General features: G+C 33.5%; 1 protein-coding gene across 4 annotated transcripts in view; it reads right to left on the reverse strand.

Annotated features, from left to right (window-relative positions):
• LOC113515677 (uncharacterized) overlaps positions 1–17837 on the reverse strand; it is a 102866-nt gene that overhangs the window by 32445 nt on the left and 52584 nt on the right. For all 4 annotated transcript variants that reach the window (XM_026899940.3, XM_052893212.1, XM_052893211.1 and 1 more), the window contains 2 exons: positions 6975–10879; positions 5169–5397 (listed from right to left, as the gene is read on the reverse strand). In XM_026899940.3, coding sequence (XP_026755741.2) covers positions 5169–5397; positions 6975–10879 — 4134 coding nt within the window. The remainder of the gene's footprint in view (positions 1–5168; positions 5398–6974; positions 10880–17837) is intronic.

Raw genomic sequence — 17837 nt, forward strand, 5'->3', positions numbered from 1 at the left:
GCGTATCCCGTTAGCACAGGCGGGGTTATCATACCATTTTCATCCATCAAAAAAACAGTATTTTTAAAAACAAGCCTTTTTATAGACTTTAGGTTTTATCAGCATACTTTGCGCACCACGCGTTATAGTTTTACAAACTTATCATAGGCAGTTAACAATTTCCTATCGTAATCATAGGATCATTCGTCATAAGACTATCTCATTAGCACTATCATAGTATATTGTCATCGAACATACATCACTGTGTCAAATTTTAGCACAATCGGACGCTAGCAAATGGTTAAAAAATAGGTTACTTTCATACGGAAAGACTCAATACTAAAGCAAGTTAAAATAAAATAAAAGCTTGCAAAAAGGTAATATTAAAAAAAAAAACACAAGTCATCAAACTCAGCACAATTAACTCGATCGATCGATTTAGCAACAGTATCGTACATTTATGTATCTTAGTGTACAGAAGATTGTCGCTCGTTGTCATACTGGAAAGGTAGAAAGTATATTATCTAGCCTATTTCCTACAAGCAGAAAATGTTTGATACAGAAACAATTCTAAAACATTAAGGTCGGTATGTTTACTGAAGAAGATAGTCACGAACAAAAATACTTTAACGAACAGTTAGATCTACTTTTTAAACTTGGCCATGTTGTTCTGAACACCGTGACGGCGGCTACAGTCTATTGACTAGACTTATGGGTACAGGATTTAAATTTTTTATAACAAAGTAATTTGAGTCATCGATTTCTTATAAAAATATATATAAACCAGTTTTTACGCATGACTTCTCGCACATACTATTCGATTTGTCGGGGGGTTTGTTTTGAACCATAAATGAGCCTAAATCTAAAATTTTACACGTCTTACTTCTAAACTGACGAACAAACTTTCAATCCCCGTTTTGCTCTCTTAGGGGTTGAGTTTTTAAAGTTTCTTTTTTTTAATTCGTTGTTCACCTGCGCAAATAGATAGAATAACGCATACAGAACCGAACTGCAAAATTTCAAGATTCTATATTCAGCGGTTTTGGCAGTGCGTTGATTGGTTCAGTCAGTCAGTCACTCGACATTCTCTTTTATATTTATAGACATATAAAAGATTTTTTCACTAAAACGAGTTGCATGAGATTCGCAACTTTTTGGCACGTTAACATTATTGGACTTAACATTTGGTTTGTAATGTAAAGGACATTTTCATCGCAACAGAACGCTATTCCGAGTTCATTCAAATCAAGCAACAAATGTCGGGCACACAAATGAAGTCGTATACACAACTAATATTTCAATAAAGCATTCATAATTCTCAAATATAGATCCGCATTTCTTTATGGTTGAGGACTATGAAGTAACTGGTCCGAGACTATTTCATATCGCAGTAGTTCATTGCCCCCAATAGGTTTTGGAAATCTTTTGCTAATCGACTTATCGAGCGTAGGATATTTAGTCGGTTACGTAATCAAATTACCATATTTTGAAAAGTAATGATACCGACCACTCTAATATCATTATCATCATTTAACTAGCAACATATCCCGACTTTGTATGGGTAAATAGATAACTTTTTTCAATAAAATAAAGCCTATGTTATTTGCTAATAACGCAGCTTTCTATAGATGAAAGAATTTTTAAAATCGATTAAGTATTTTTTGTGTTATTACAAACGAATACTTCTTTTTTTTATATATAAATTTAGAATACAATTTTGTGGTTTTATAGAAAAGTAGGTAACACCTTAGTTCTCAAGAAAAGAAATGCATGAAGGGTATCATAAGTTATACGGTATCCTCTATTATGTCCATGGTACTGTTCATGTCTGTAGGCAATGGTTACCTCTTTCCATCAGGTGGGAAGTAAACTTATGTGCCATTTTAAGTTGCATAAAAAAATACAAAAATCAGTTTTTAAATATTATTTATAAGCATTATTTAATTATCACAATGCTTAAATTTTTTAACATACTCGTATACATATATGTATTGTATAAAATTAAAACATTTCTGATTTGAAATCAATGTCTTACAGAGCGATTTAATTTAAAACCAATTCAATTCAGTAAATTAGACAAATTGAAGTAACAAGATAAATTGAAATGTTTGCCCGGGCCTGTACATTCTACTATTTACAAATACATCAATTGAGTGACAATGGTATGTCAATGGAGTATTGAGAGAGTTGTACGCACAAATGTGTAAAACTATGTTACTGACACAGTTTTACACACTGTTGGAGCGTTTGTAATTAGCGGAATTGGGGTCCTGTTAACAATACTGATAGATATACCTATTAGATTTGAAAAAGACATATTGTACCTACTTAAGTGTAATCCTTACTAATATTATAAACGTGAGTTTGTTTGTTTGTTATCCTATAGCGCCTTAATGACTTAATCAATCACCATGAAATTTAATTTACACATACTACTACATACACTATATGGGACGAAAAAGGATATAGGCTATTTTTTATCTGGGTCACACGAACGATGTCGCGGCTAAAAGCTTGTACTTAATAAAATCGGCGAAAGTCAGTAAAATGATTTTATTTAGGTATTCGAATCCAACAACGAAAGTCCATCAATTTTGCATACCGGTCACGCTACATCTTGTTTGCAGTACCTTATCGTCAATCGCTTAGTGACTTTTGAACTAAAATATTTATTATTATATGTGAACATATTAACATGTATATACAAATTATATTAAAAAAATTTGTAAAATTGAACATCACGCTTCAGTGTTTTGTATAGTAATATGATTATAATGATTTAATATCTACGTCTATTTCTTTGGCAATAAGATTATGATCAATCTAATATTTGAACATAAAAATGGAACTTTCCACAATAGGTAGTTTGGTCTATCACTGCACGTAGATATAAAATTTGATTATATTATATTTGGTAATTAATATTATCGAAATTATTATTATAAATATATTAAGCATTATTTGACAATTATGAAAATACTAAGTAACAAATGATACACCTATCACCAATTCCAATAACAATTTAAAAAAAAAACCTTTTTACTAAATTGATTGGTACAATATGTAATTGAATCAGGGACCTTATTTAGGTAAAGCAACATGCTTACCTCTGTGTCTAGAACGTCGTTGATTAAAAAAAAACTTAATTAAGAGCAATTCCTAATACAATGGTAATTATCATTCATATAATAGCTATATACATTAGATTAAATTACTTGAGTTCAAGAGTAATGACATGATTTCTAATGATTTAGGTTGAAGTACACTACACAAAACAGCCGTCCGTGACAAATCGCTTTTCTATAAGTACTTCTTTAGTATTCAACGTCGAGTCTTGTCCAACCTACAAACATTACCTGACCTACTCTCCAGTGTACATTAAATTAAATATCGTAGGCAAACTGTTAAATTCTCAATGACTGGCGCAAATGCAATTGGTACAGTGTGATGCAATGCTTGATATTTGTAATTGCGAGTAATGAAAGTCATGGTTTGTTAGCGAGTATCGAAATTTGTATAATATCTAAGCTTTAGTACAGAATACATATCCATTAGAATTGTGATCTTAATTTATAAGCGACTTTTAAATGACGGATGTTCTAATTCTCCTGTAATATTTGTTATCTGAAAGGATATACTAATAGATTGGTTCCATACAAACTTTATCAAAATCTGTTGAGTACTTTAATTTTATATTATTATTAATATATATATATATATATATATATATATATATATATATATATATATATATATATATATATATATATATGTATATGTATATACATATACATATATGAGTATAATAATATGTAATTTATTAATATTTTTATTTGGTACTAACACAAATAGTATATTTCCTACAAACATAACAGTGAAGAACACTGGGTATGGAGGCATTACACCTTAGTCTTTAGGAATGACCATGCACGAAGAGTACATGTTTATCTATAAACGACGGTTACCACTTTCCATCAAATGGGCCGTCAGCTTGTTTGTAATGCTATCTTTCATTAAAAAAAATGTTTAATGAGTAGGTTAAAATAGTAAATAAGTAGTATAATGTATGTTACATTGCTTGTTATTGCAAAGGCACGAACGTTTATATGTTTAGTTCAAGCAACACGTGTCGTTATCGCTGTTGCATGAAATCTGTTTCTACGTTATTGATTTTTAACCGACTTCGAAAATGTATGAAGCAACCGTATTTTTTATTCGAAACTGACTTTCGTGACTCTTTTTCCAATTTTTTCCCAAATTGGCTACATAATATCAGAAAGATAAGTAAAATCATTTGTAAACCATAATTTTATATTGTGATTGAACGCAAATGTTTCTATCATCAATACATTATAATATATACATTATATAGAATATGTGAATATTAACAATAATAAATATAACATTTGAAGATTATCTTTAGATTATAAAAAAAATACCTGATATCTATATTGAAGTTGTAATCTTGTCAGTGAATATGAATAGATATGGGATAAGTAATTACTGAATGTTTATTAATAAAAAATAATTGTTTGATCTTTTGACTGGTACAATTTATTTATTATATAGATAGGTAAAATCTGTTATACTCGTAAGTATATATATATATATATATATATATATATATATATATATATATATATATATATATATATATATATATATATATATATATATATATATATAATATTAAAAGTAATGATAAATATGCGTATCATAGATTAAGAATACTATTTCTATATTATACATAAATTACGAACGTTTTTCGTTGTTAAATTACCAATAAAAATGTAATTAGAAAATTAGAAATTTATCAATGAAAAACTTGTTTCTGTCTGTCGCCTACCGAGAAATGGCCTTACAGAGAAAATTTACATTAAAAAGAATAATTTAAACTTATAAAATCATTTGTCTTGATTAACTATCAACGCACAGTCAATACTACTATGTCTAGAAAGCTGAAATTTGGAACATACATTTATTTTATAAAGCAAGCATCCCCGTTAAGAAAGGATTTTTTAAAATATGAACTTAGAGGAGAAACACGACACCACGCGTGCAAAATCGCGGACAACAGTTAGTTATATCTTATTTTTACACAAGAAGCCTATAGGCCTCCAAAATACAATGAATAAATGAATTAAAAATCCTTACGTTCGGTAATTTAAGATAAAAAGAAAGTAACTCACCCTGTAAACTGGGTGCGGAAGCAGGCGCCGCCGGTGGAGGCTGATGTGGTGTTGGCGGAGGCCTACGTCGCCTTGGCGCGTGGAGTCCTGGCGCTGATGCGGCTCTAGTTGCTGTACGGAACCCTGGTGCTCGATAGCGAGCCGACTTCACTGGCCCTGACGGCGCGGTGTTAGTTCCCGTGATGGAAGGCAGACGTGGCAAAGAACCTGAGCGCTGTTCCTCCTCCGACTGGAAAGGAAACAAGAGTTTTAGAGATACTATTATTTTGCTTAGCCCTAAAATACCAAAAATACATGCAGTATTTTTAACAAATTTAAAAACGGATAAAATTCTTATTTTAACTGTCTTTTTAATGATTCTTTTTGTCGTAGATAAATTTTACTCCCGCTTAAGTATATACTAATTTTGTCCCGATTGAAGACTATTTTTATGTTTAACAAAAACTCATAATATTGTTTTTCTGTTTCTAGGGTTAAAACAGTGCTATTTTCAAAATGCAAGAGACACATGGAGGTGCTTGTTTGCAGTTACAAGTAAATTAAAAAAAATACACAAACAATGCAAACTGCTTAGTGGGATTTGTTCGGTAGCACACAATATCTTTCATTATCAAACAAAAATAATTTATTAGTAAAATTTCAAATATTAATTATATATGTAAATTCGTGTGTAAGTATATTGTGCTATATTTTTACCTATTTTAATGATCTTACACTGATTATACTGATATTTTTTTGCCATCGAAAAGCTTATTGCTAATAAAGTGTATTGGTCCCATACTGGGTAACGTTAGTATTTTGTTTTTGTGTTTGAAGATATATAATTTTTATTTTTATAAATTTATATTACTTTGTATTTAGATGTTAACAAACACATTTCTTAGAATGATTAACAATTTTTATTTGGATAATAAATAATAAACATTTAAAGTATTCCAGAGTCAAAATCCTGTATAAATTAAATTGTTTCAATTTTGACTATTGCAATTTTAGTGACGGTAATAATAAGTAGAATATATCTATAAATATGATTTTACAGAAATGAAAGCAACATACATGTATATTAAACTTATTATAGATACTCATTTGTTGTTACTTAAAGTATTAATGCACGTGTGTTTTTTTATAATAAAAATACATTTGAGAATGAAGTACAAACTTGTTCTGATCATCAATTTTCTTTGAGATTGATTACAATATAATATTAACAATTCGTATAATTTTTATTTCTACCTGCTATGGTAAATACAGCGGTAGTTTTCTTTTAAATAAAATTAACAAATCTTCGTGAATAATCAACGATATAGGAAAACTTTACCAAAATAAAATATATCAACAAAACATATATTAAAAAGAATGACCAAATATGTATATATTTGTATAAAAAGCATTGGCTGCGTGCAATAGTTATGCTCTAAATTCTTTTAATGGTGATAAGAGGAAACATAAATTGTTATCATTATTATCAATGTCTATCACTAACGTTACGAAATGTTAAATATTTCACATTCTGTTATACATAATAGAGTGTATTACATACACATTTATGCAATAAGTAAATATTTTATTAATTTGCATATGCATTATAATACGATTATAACGAAGCGTGAAAGTAGTGGCTATTCATTTGAAATCGGGACATTTGTATATAGTTTGAATAGTGTAAATTTTGAATAAATTTTTGTGATTAGTTTTTAACAAAAGGGTTCGCTTCCGTGTTGATTCTGTACAAATTTAGTAACGAACAACTTTTTTGTAAAACAAATTTATAAATTAATTAATAAAAAATATATTATAGTCACTTACCTCTGCGTCTGGTGCAGAAGCTCGTCGCCTCCCACGCCACAATCTGTCCTCACTACCACCAATAGCTCCACAGCTTCTTGAATGTGACTTTTGGGCTGCCAAATCAGCACCAGCTGGAGACCGCCGTGCTTCGCATCCTGGGCCACCCAAGGTACCCCGAGAATCCGTCGCAAGTAATGCAGATTCGAAACTACCTCGCCACGAAAACCTCTCACTGTCACTAGCAACACTTCCTCTACTCGCAGTAGCCTCCAGGATATCGTGGGAGCGACTTCGTGCTAATGCGCCTGGCTCTGATGCGCTATCGTCGTCGGTACTTGGAGATGCACCAGCCGATACATCATGCATTAAAGCAACTAGCCTACCGCCAATATGACGCATAACTTTTCCGAACAATGGTGGAGAACCTTCGCCGGCCCGACCCAACGTTGCTGCTAATCTTTGATATGCTCCAGCCGCATCACGCTCTAGCGACCCGGCCTCACTATTTCCGCGATCGAATTCGTCGATTATTTCCCGACAACTATCCGATATCTGCTTTCTTAAGGCCGATCTATTGGCTGCGGTGCCCTCTAAATCGGATCCTGCGTAATCAGATGAATCGTATGAATCACTCCATGTATCTTCACTGGAAAGATATTCTACAATTTCACGCACCTCTTCGTCTCTTATACCGGGTACCGTTTTCATCAGTCTTGTTAATTCACTTTCAAAGTACAAAAGTTGTGGCGGTTTCGGTGGCCGCGAACTTTCTGAATTAGATGAAGCTGGAGTTGAAGTTCTTATATTTGCAGAATTAATCATTTGTTTGAAAAATTGGCGCATTTTCGTCATCATAAGATTTGTTTCTTCATCAGAGGACCAATTATTAAAGCTATCCTTACGTGTTAAAGAACTTGGCGGTGGATGGGACGATGGGGGACCCTCTACACGATCTTCGATATCGGGCCTTATTTCTTCGATAATCTCCTCTAATTCTATTTTAGGTTCGTGGGATCTAGTAAATTCTGAACTAGAATCGCCACTCCTTAATAAATCATCACAGCTGCCTACAAATCCGCTATCTCTACTTGCTTGCTTCTTGGATTCTGTAAGTTCAGATCCAAGCGGTGGGAACTCTGGACGAGGTGTAGACCGACCGTCTTCACCCTCAGAAACTGACCTCGTGTCATCACGTGCTTCCTCTGCGAATTCTGTCGATTGACGTCGTTCATCTGCTGGCGAGCCACGTGTTTTTTTATTTTGCTTTTTTCTTTTCGACTCACCTTGTATGTCAAGTCGTTCGGACGAATCATGCCGTACCTCTGTCTCCGTACTTGATCCATCTGAGACTTCCTGGGCATCCTGGGACGGTTCTTCCCCAGTTAATAAATTATCTAATGAAGAAGAATGTGATCGCGGGGTTCCTCGTGCACGTACTAACCGTTTACGTCGTTGTTCCGGACTTTGTTTACCTTCACTATCACTACCCACACTTCCAGAACCGTCAGAATCACGTCTTTCTTGGTTAAAACCCATAAAACCAGATAAGAAATATTTCTCCAAACGGGAAGACGCTAATTCATCGTTATCATTATTTCTTTTTGGTTGCTCAGTATCAACAATAGATTCACCACCCTCACTGCACACACTTGACGTTTCAGACACTTGATCTTCATCGTCTCGAATATTTCTACCATCACCTAAACCAAAGAAAAAATATTTTTCTAACTCCGTAGCGGATACAGGTCGCTGTTTCTTAGTTGTGTGTTCCGTTTCGCTTTCTTCGCAACTTTCTTCGACGATTGTGTGTAAAGTGAAGTCTATGGAACGTCTACAATATGCAAAATCCTCCCCTCGAGCGGGTAACATCGCTTCATCTCCCGAATCGGAATCGGAAGGTGAAGTGGCCTCATCGTCGTCATGGCTGACGTCCTCGACCCACGAATCGTCGTCTGCAAGCCCCTCCTCGAGACACACAACCGCCGAGAGAGTGTCGGCATTACTAACGACAGTCACTCCGTTTGAAGGCTGTGGCGCTTCGTCGTCGGATATTCGTTCTTCGATTTCGTTTTGTTGTGTGTTTGATTCTGGTTCGTTTTGTGAGTTGGTATGATGCACTGTTATATCCCGCATAAGCCGCGTCGTGTCCGACGTCACGACGGATACGCAGTCGTGCGTTATCATAACGCGGCTAGTGAAGCGCGCGGAACCGTCCGTCCGTGCGCTGCGCGAGCGGCAAACTGTTGTGGCGGCAGGTGCGCTTGCGCCCCCCGCCTCCTCCGAGCAAACCGGCCGCGCATCGTTCATTTTCTCCTCTTCTTGATCCCCCATTAATTCTTTCTTTAACAATTCGCTAAGTGTACGTTCGATACCTTTAAATAGATCTATTTTTTCTTCGGTCAGTGAACTTGATTGATTATCATACTCGGGTTCCGGCGAAGGTGCTAATTGCGTCGATGAATCGGATGGAATTTCATTAGAAATTATTTTCTTATTATTAAAATTCTCATTAGGCAACTCCGCAGAGACTTTTACTTTCATATTACTTTCTGTATTGGAAATATTATCTAATGAATCGTAGTTATTGCACTTTGACACACTTTTAAGTCGAATACTATCGTTATCTAGGCAATTCTTACTATCAAAATTATCACTATACGTGCTGCAATTTGCATTGAAACTATTGAATTCCTCACAAGTCTCACTTCGAAGCATATTTTCATCGCAAAATTTTATAAAATTTGACATTTTTACCCCATTTTCACTACTGTTCTCGCTACTATTATTTTCATATGGAATTACCGGATTTTCTTGTGTAAAATTTATTGAATCTAAAAGCACTATATTACAGTTATCATTATCCTGTGAAATATTATCATTATTTCGCTCCGCACTATTGACCTCATTTTGCACTGCCACTTCAAGAGCAATTATTTCTAAGCTATCCGATTTTTTATCGTAGGAATCGTCACAGTCAATCCCGCTGCTATCTCCGTTGTCTTCCATATCTGAAGAGGAGTCGACAGGATTTACCACAAATACACGTGAGAATCGTCCCCCGCCCCCTCCGGAGTCATCGGAATCTTCGTCTGACGTCGCTGGCTCATCAGGGGCACCACTAGTCACGTCATAACTTCTTCGGGCGATACCTCCCTCGGAATCACTGGAGTCTCTTGATTCAGTCGATGAGTGGAAGGCTTTTTCTGCATTTAAGTGCTCTGGCATAACGTCCGCGTGCTCTGATAATGCACATAAAGAGTCCTCCTCGGCTATCACCTTTATTTCGACTGGCGATTCGCGGTTGACTGATTGTTCAATAACGTTATCAATTTTATCTTTATCAAGGGGCTCCTGTGCTAGTGACGTTTCGGACTGTATCGCTTTATCGGTCCTTTCTATTGTGGTCATTTCGAGTTTTTGCGTTTGTGGTAAAGCAGAGGCGGTGGCGGAGGCTGTGGCGGCGGCAGTGACAGCGACGGCGGCAGCCGTAGTGAGACGTGCGAGGGCGGCGGCATCTAGAGGTGGGAAACCGGGATACGTATTCCAGTGTGGCGTCGGTGGTGGTTGTGTTGGGAAGGCGAGTAAAGTAGGCCAAAGCGCGGCGGGTACAGGAACTGGCACTGGGACTGGTACAGCAACAATTCGTGGTTCAGCACCACACGAACACGGTCTTGGACAGGCCTGTGGTGTATGTTTTGTGGTTGGTGGTGGAGGTAGTGCCGCCGCCGCGCCCGGTTCGAAATAGTCCCAGTCACAGTCGTCGGGCGCGGGCGGCGCAGCGGATGACGCCGTTGAAGACGAGTCTTCAGTATCCTCGCGGCAAGAGGAGTCTGAACTGAGGAAAACGAGGCGGTAGTCCTCGGGACGCATACGACCGGCCTCCGGTTCGCTCGCCTCGCCCGGTTCACTTGTGACGCCCCACTCTGAAATCGAAAATAAAATAAATATTTAACAATGTATACTAAACACAACATGTTATAAATCAATGTTTCAAAGATAACTGAATTGCTGCATCACGGGATAATTAAGTTTATTAATGGTGTTTACCATACCACAGCTGAGAGCTAGTAAATTTTCTTTGACATACAAAATTTACTCTCTTTATTAGAATAACTTCAAATAATACATAGTTACGAAATTCAAACATATAAAATATTTGTATATAATTATTTATTGACATTTATTATTGATAGTTATCAATTCAATTACTTCAGTAATGTTTTTAGAAAACGTAAAATGTACTATGAGAAAACCAAACGTGAACGCCTTAAGTTTTCAATGAGCAACAAGTCGTAATTACTCAAACATCGTATTTAAGTTACGTCAGGAGTAACATATAAATTAATATTTATGTAAGCCTAGCAGTATTCAGCGGTTTTGACAGTATGTTGTAATACCTGAAGTATTTAATGTGTTAATCTAGGATAGAGTCGTTTAAGTGTTAACATTTAGTGACAAACATACAAACATCTTTACAAACTGTCACATTAGTAAAATGAATGGAATGATGGAATTAAATTAAAATAAAAAGAAATTTTTATTTCAGTTAAGCTATAAAGAATAAAATCATATTTTAGATTTTAAAATACTCAATTTTCAGGCGCCATTGAACAGGTTTTAAACCTGTTCTAATATTTTTCTAAAATTTTACCTTTACATTTACAATACGTTATTATTATGCTTAGTGATAACTATTCGTATTTCGGAGAGAAATTGATCATTAGTAATAAGGTCTAACAGCCCCATTGTTAGCAATATATGCTACTCTATCAGATCAACCTCCACGCGGTCCCCTCTGGAAACCATTGTGGCTAATTCATATAGAATTCGTTACATGGGCTAGTAGTGCCCCGCCATCATATACCAATAGCGCAGACGGGGTTACGATTCCATTCTCATCCATCAAAAAAAAACTTCTAACATTTGTGTTCAATATTTTGGATATCTTTCGCATGGTTAAAGTAGATTTTTCGCCTTATCTGTTCATCTCATAAATCGTGGAGATGTATAAATGTTCACAATGGAGCTAATGCAACTGCGATCATGTAGAAAGCACTATAGATGGCTGGCACGCTGTTGCTATTGCGTTTATAGTCGTGAGTTGAAAGCAACGTGCTACATGAAATTATCTCGTGAGGGGGTCTATCCTAATGACGACTACTAAGACGACGACGACCGTAAGAAAATACATTGAATAGAATTGTATTTATTATACTTGCATTAGCTGTTTTCCATGCCTTTGCACTCCTGATTAAAATATCACGTGTGTTAAGTAAAGATATAACCTATCCGTGAACCATTTTTATTAAAAATTTTCACGGATAGATTTTATTTAAACCTGTTCAGTCATTCAAACGTGACTGAGTAAGAAACATTCAAACATATTTCCAAACTCTCACAATTATAATATTAGCAAGATAAGTTTCCTCTTCATTCGATTTTGGTGGGAAAATGTTATATATTTGTAACAATTTTTAGGTGTTCCATTTTTACTTTTTTACATTTTATTTTTAACATAAAGTGCTGACTATAAACTTCGTTAAGATTAATATAGCATACTAGTTATTACCCTTAACGTCGTCTGCGTGACCTGGATAAGTTAGTAATCTATATCCTTCTCCGTCTCAAATATTACTTGTTTATTTTAACAAGTTTTATGATGAATAGCTGAGTGGTTAAGACGGCAATTAGTAGCAAACATACAAACTCATTTTCACATTTATAATATTAAGGATATTAATTACACTAATTCACGCAGGCAAAGTTGCAGAATTAAGCTAATAAATGTAATAAAATACTTAGCACTTTTTTAAAGTAGAAATATTAAAAATTTACTTTCCGATAATATTAACGTAGGTAATAAATTTATTCTAGAGATGGCGGTAAGCTCGCCTGCCCATCTTTATTTTTATTCATGAAACATACAATTTATAATCGTTTCTTCCAAAACATTAATGGTTATTTAACGTAATCGTAGAAGTCTATCCCCATTGTATTCAAATATGCTTGAAATGTCTATTAGCTTTTAGAATAGAGTTTAACAAGCGCTGAGATACCGAAGCGAGCAACACACGATTTTCTCTAGCCATTTCCTACATAGATTATGGATTGACAGTATAATGTGCTATGCAATCTAGTGGAGGCGTAGTATCTGTCTCTTTTGTAGTCAAATAATGTAGTTACTATATTATAACAAATACACATATTGAATCTACTCTGGGTAGTAGTATAGTACAAGTGAAAAATGGCTATTACTATAAAAAAAAAACTGGATTTAGTGACATTTTTACAGTCGAAGTCAATCTAATAGTTTTTCACAGTCAAATCTTTATTGAATTGTTAATCATTTTTTAAAAAAATGTACAAATTTAATGGTCAACTCGATCAGTCACTCATAAGATATTTTTCGTTATCTTTGTCATACTTATAGAGATCGTAACAAAAATATATTTTTCAATTCAGTATAATATAGGTAGTATATGAATAGTATATCCTTCAAAAATGTGCCCCTCCTACTGAGTTTGAAAAAAGCTACTCGATAAGAGAAAAATGCTGTGTGAGCATTTAAAGGGTGCATAAATATAAAGAATATATCATTATATGTACATATGTTACAATACGACCGATGATACATAAGTGATTATACCGTTGTCTATGAATTGATATGTGCAACATCAAGGGGCCTCGAGCGCGTTACCAAACTAAAACTTTTCTTAATTTTTCCGCTCTGGTAATTCGCAACGGGGACACAATGGTTGCAGGAGCGTGGCATGTTTTATATACTGTCCTAGATCCATTTGGCGAAATAAGCCCAGTGGTTAGTCCCCATTTTTAGTTAGGTATTTTGCTAGGTAATACTACCCTTTGATTATGGAATAGAACATCAAGTGCTAAAATGAGTCAAAATTTAGTCAGTTAAATTGGCGTTTGGCTGACAAAATTTTGGTACATATTTAAAATTAGTACAATTTTAATTGGGAACTTTTTCATTGATTTATAAACGACAACATATTTTAAGTCTATAGAGTACGTACTAGTATATATTTAAAGGCAACATATTTTATACACAAAAATTAATTTGTAACATTTGTAGAAATTTAGTAATTTACTAACAGTAAATTAATTTAAGTATGAAAGCCATATTCCAATAATATTATTGAGTGATTATGAAATTCTGAAACAGTAAGGATTTGAACTTATACCTTTGACGCCGTAGCATCTGGTATGGAGTGTACAGTGGTCTTATCAGTTGAATTATTGAAAAATGATTTTCAAATTTCAATAATATATTTCCACTGTACAAGTATGTAATTATATTTATAATTTCTCCTGAATAGTGTCAAAAATGTTTCAGAAATGACACGGTACCTATTGTTGCGATCTTTGATAAATGACTCTGTGACGCAATGCAAATATATAGGTACATATACAAGTCAAACCACAGAGAGTGGTTTTGATTTCAAATGTCAAACATCACACGTTTGACATTTTGAAATCATAACCAAGTCATAGCTACGCGTTACGCACACGCACAATCACAATTGTACTGTTGATTGCTATAGCAATGCCAACATTATGTATTCCGCACCATCATTTTTATATTAATACATTCTTATTGTTTAAATATTAATCGTTTCTACGAATTATATATATAGTTGTTATGTGAATAATATTTGACATTTTGTGCAATCCTATATTGCGTCACCGTTTAATAATAATAATACCGAAACATGTTTCGAGGAAAAAAAAATAAAAATAATATTTACAAATTGGATAAATATCGGCATATTAGGAGTTATCTGTTTACGGCTGAACATAGACCTTCCCCTCTTGGGAGGTTTTGCCAGTAGCTGCCACAATTAGTAAGCGGGTTAGCAACAGCAATTAGGTTTGGGTAATGTTTTAAGAGACGCTGCTGCTGCTGCTCTTGCGACACTCACGGGGTGGCCCATTCTACACACGGCGATTGAGTGGATACACTTCTAATAATTTATTTTTGCATTAATCTCCATAAATCGACGATTTATGACAGGTTCACTATAATTTTTTTAAAGCGCTTCAGACGACATATTTATCATTAAAATTTGCATATCTAATCCACGAAATCTGAAACTGTGTCTTATAAAGAATGTTAATCTATACAGTACTCAAAGTAAATGATGAATAGAGTTCTGTGATTAATTATTTATTACAATATTCAAAAGCGGGACGCGTTTTGTTTATAGTTCAAATTGATAAACAGCTTCGGAATAGTCGTAATCATATACAGAGTAGATTTATGTCATAAAAAACATATTTAATATCAATAAAATATAAGTTGCATTACTTATGTTTATTTAATCTTTGAATTAATTATTTGAAATATTTATTTTCTCGCCTATCAAAAATACCATAAAAGAATGTGATAAACAAATTAAATACTGTTTAGCATACTAAATATTTAAAAATTACAAAATAGGCAGTCATAATAATTCAAATAATCTACAATTCTTTTTTGTTAAATTTGTTCTATGATTAATACAGTTTTATACCCAGTTAATATTTTAGTGCAGAAAGCTAATGAATGTATCAGGAATTTATACTATTTATTTATTAATTTTAAACTAGGATTAAATTATCAGTTTATCTAATATAAGATTTACTGGAGATCGCCTTTAGAGATAAGCTCGTCTTTGTACACTATTATATGTAATTATTATTCTATTATGCCTTTTGTGAATAGTAAAAAATAAAGAACCAATTATAAAAATCGTTCAACTGTGTTTATCATTTAATAGGTAATGAATAAAACGTTAGTTTTAGTTTATCAAGTTGAATAATAATAAATATAAATTACTTTTACCACTCACAAGCAATATTCGTTCGCGTTTAATGTATTGATTCACGTTAACCACCTGTTTTGTCAGAACTGCAGTATTGTCATAGAAAAAATATTGAGGGTTAGTTGCGGTTGGACTCAGGCCGGAAATTCACATCCTGTCGTGGAGGGAATTAATTGCGGTGAAAATTAGAGAAAGGAAAGGGTAAACTATTATTTCTGGCATGTGGAAAAAATTTGGATGAATGGATGACGAAATACATAAACAATCCGAATGTGGAAGGAAGTGAAGAGGAAAGATGCATATACTGCTCTAACCTATCAGGATCAGATAGTGAAATCTGAAAAAAATTACAATGATCTTTGCAACCAGCGAGTTATAACTTAAATTAAGATAAGTGCACTTGTCGGTGCAATTAGTTGCACCAACGAGAGGAAACTCTTAAATGAAAAGAAGAAGGTGCACCTCTATTTTTCCTAGATAGAGACACGTTATGTCATTTGGTCTTATCAGCCTGCACTTGGATGTGGTATGAAAATAGCTACATCTAGATATATAAAACGCATATATATTGTTTAGTAATGTAAAACACTCTTAGGTTTTGAAAGTTTGGAACAAATTATATTTACTAATCTACATATTACACCTATCTTTACTCATATGAATGATTATTATTATTATTTAGAAATATTGACTAAAGTAATTGTATCTTTAATTTATTTAATTAAGCCTCTATCAAAAAACAATAGAAACAAAAAGTAATTTGATTGGAAAGTGGTTATCGATTTGTGACTGATAATAATCAGTTTAGTATGAAATAATGAATTAAAAGTTAATTTGGAAAATTAAAGTAACGTAATTAATTTATTTTGGTTTAATAATAGATTAGAAGACTATGGCCTTAAACACCATTGGTCGGATGGCCTCATTGTAATCAAATCACCATTCAATCGGACAATGAAAGTAAGAGCTGAGAGCACGTTGGCGCCGATTCAAGGCTCCAGTTACCTAAGTTGGCGGGGACGTGGGATGCAAGGAGGTAGACCGAGGTCGCCGCCTGCTATTTACAGTTTTGGGAGCAAGTCCTAGGCATACGATCATATATAAAATGACAATAAATACTGTTTTTTTATTACCTCTAAAATAGCGTATAGATGATTATAGAAAAATTACAAAATATAGATCACACAGGAAAAGACAATGGACATCCTTATCTCAAAGTAAGGTCTTTCAGACAAACTTTGTCAGCTTTTACGTTAATCCTCTAACATTTTTATAGAAATGAGGATTTTCTATCTAACTCAGACGATATTTTTTTCTCATTCGTCTATCCGGCCGGAAATGATTGGAGTTTTTAATTATTTATAGCTTTATTTTTCTTCGTTTGATTAAGTAATACTAATTTAACCGAGTTTCATGAACAATAAATAAAAAAGATGTAAACAATTGAATTAGTAATTTAATACGAATAACAAATACTTATGTCTAGTACAGAATGAGATATCATGAGATTGATATGGAACAACTTTTTAATAGTATTTAAGTACTCGTATTGAACGCTCGATATAAGCTACTCATTTGAACTAATTTCAATAAAAGAAAAAATATTGGGAAAAATTGCTTATAGTGAAAAAAGAAGTATAAAAATACTTACCGTCTGAAAAATATTTTTACTTGTTTCTTTTACTAATTAAGCTAAGTAGAATAAATAAGATATAAAAAATGTTGCTTATATAGAGTGTTCACTGTATTAAGATATATATATATATATATATATATATATATATATATATATATATATATATATATATATATATATCACCCTATCCTTTCTTGTGGGTGTCATAAGAGGCGACTAAGGGAACTTAATGGTTGTGGGATGGACAGCAACATCCGTTTAAAAAACATCATCAAAACATAGTTGCGGTTGCCAATCTGTCTGCCAAGCGTGGCGACTACTGGTAAAACCTCCCAATAGGAGGAGGCCTATGTTTAGCAGTGGATAATTAACGGCTAATGATATATTACAATAATTAATTTTATTACAATTCAGTATGATCTA

This window comes from Galleria mellonella, unplaced genomic scaffold, assembly GCF_026898425.1.
Source record: "Galleria mellonella isolate WM207_F2 unplaced genomic scaffold, CSIRO_AGI_GalMel_v1 utg173, whole genome shotgun sequence".
Taxonomy (NCBI): Eukaryota; Metazoa; Arthropoda; class Insecta; order Lepidoptera; family Pyralidae; genus Galleria; species Galleria mellonella.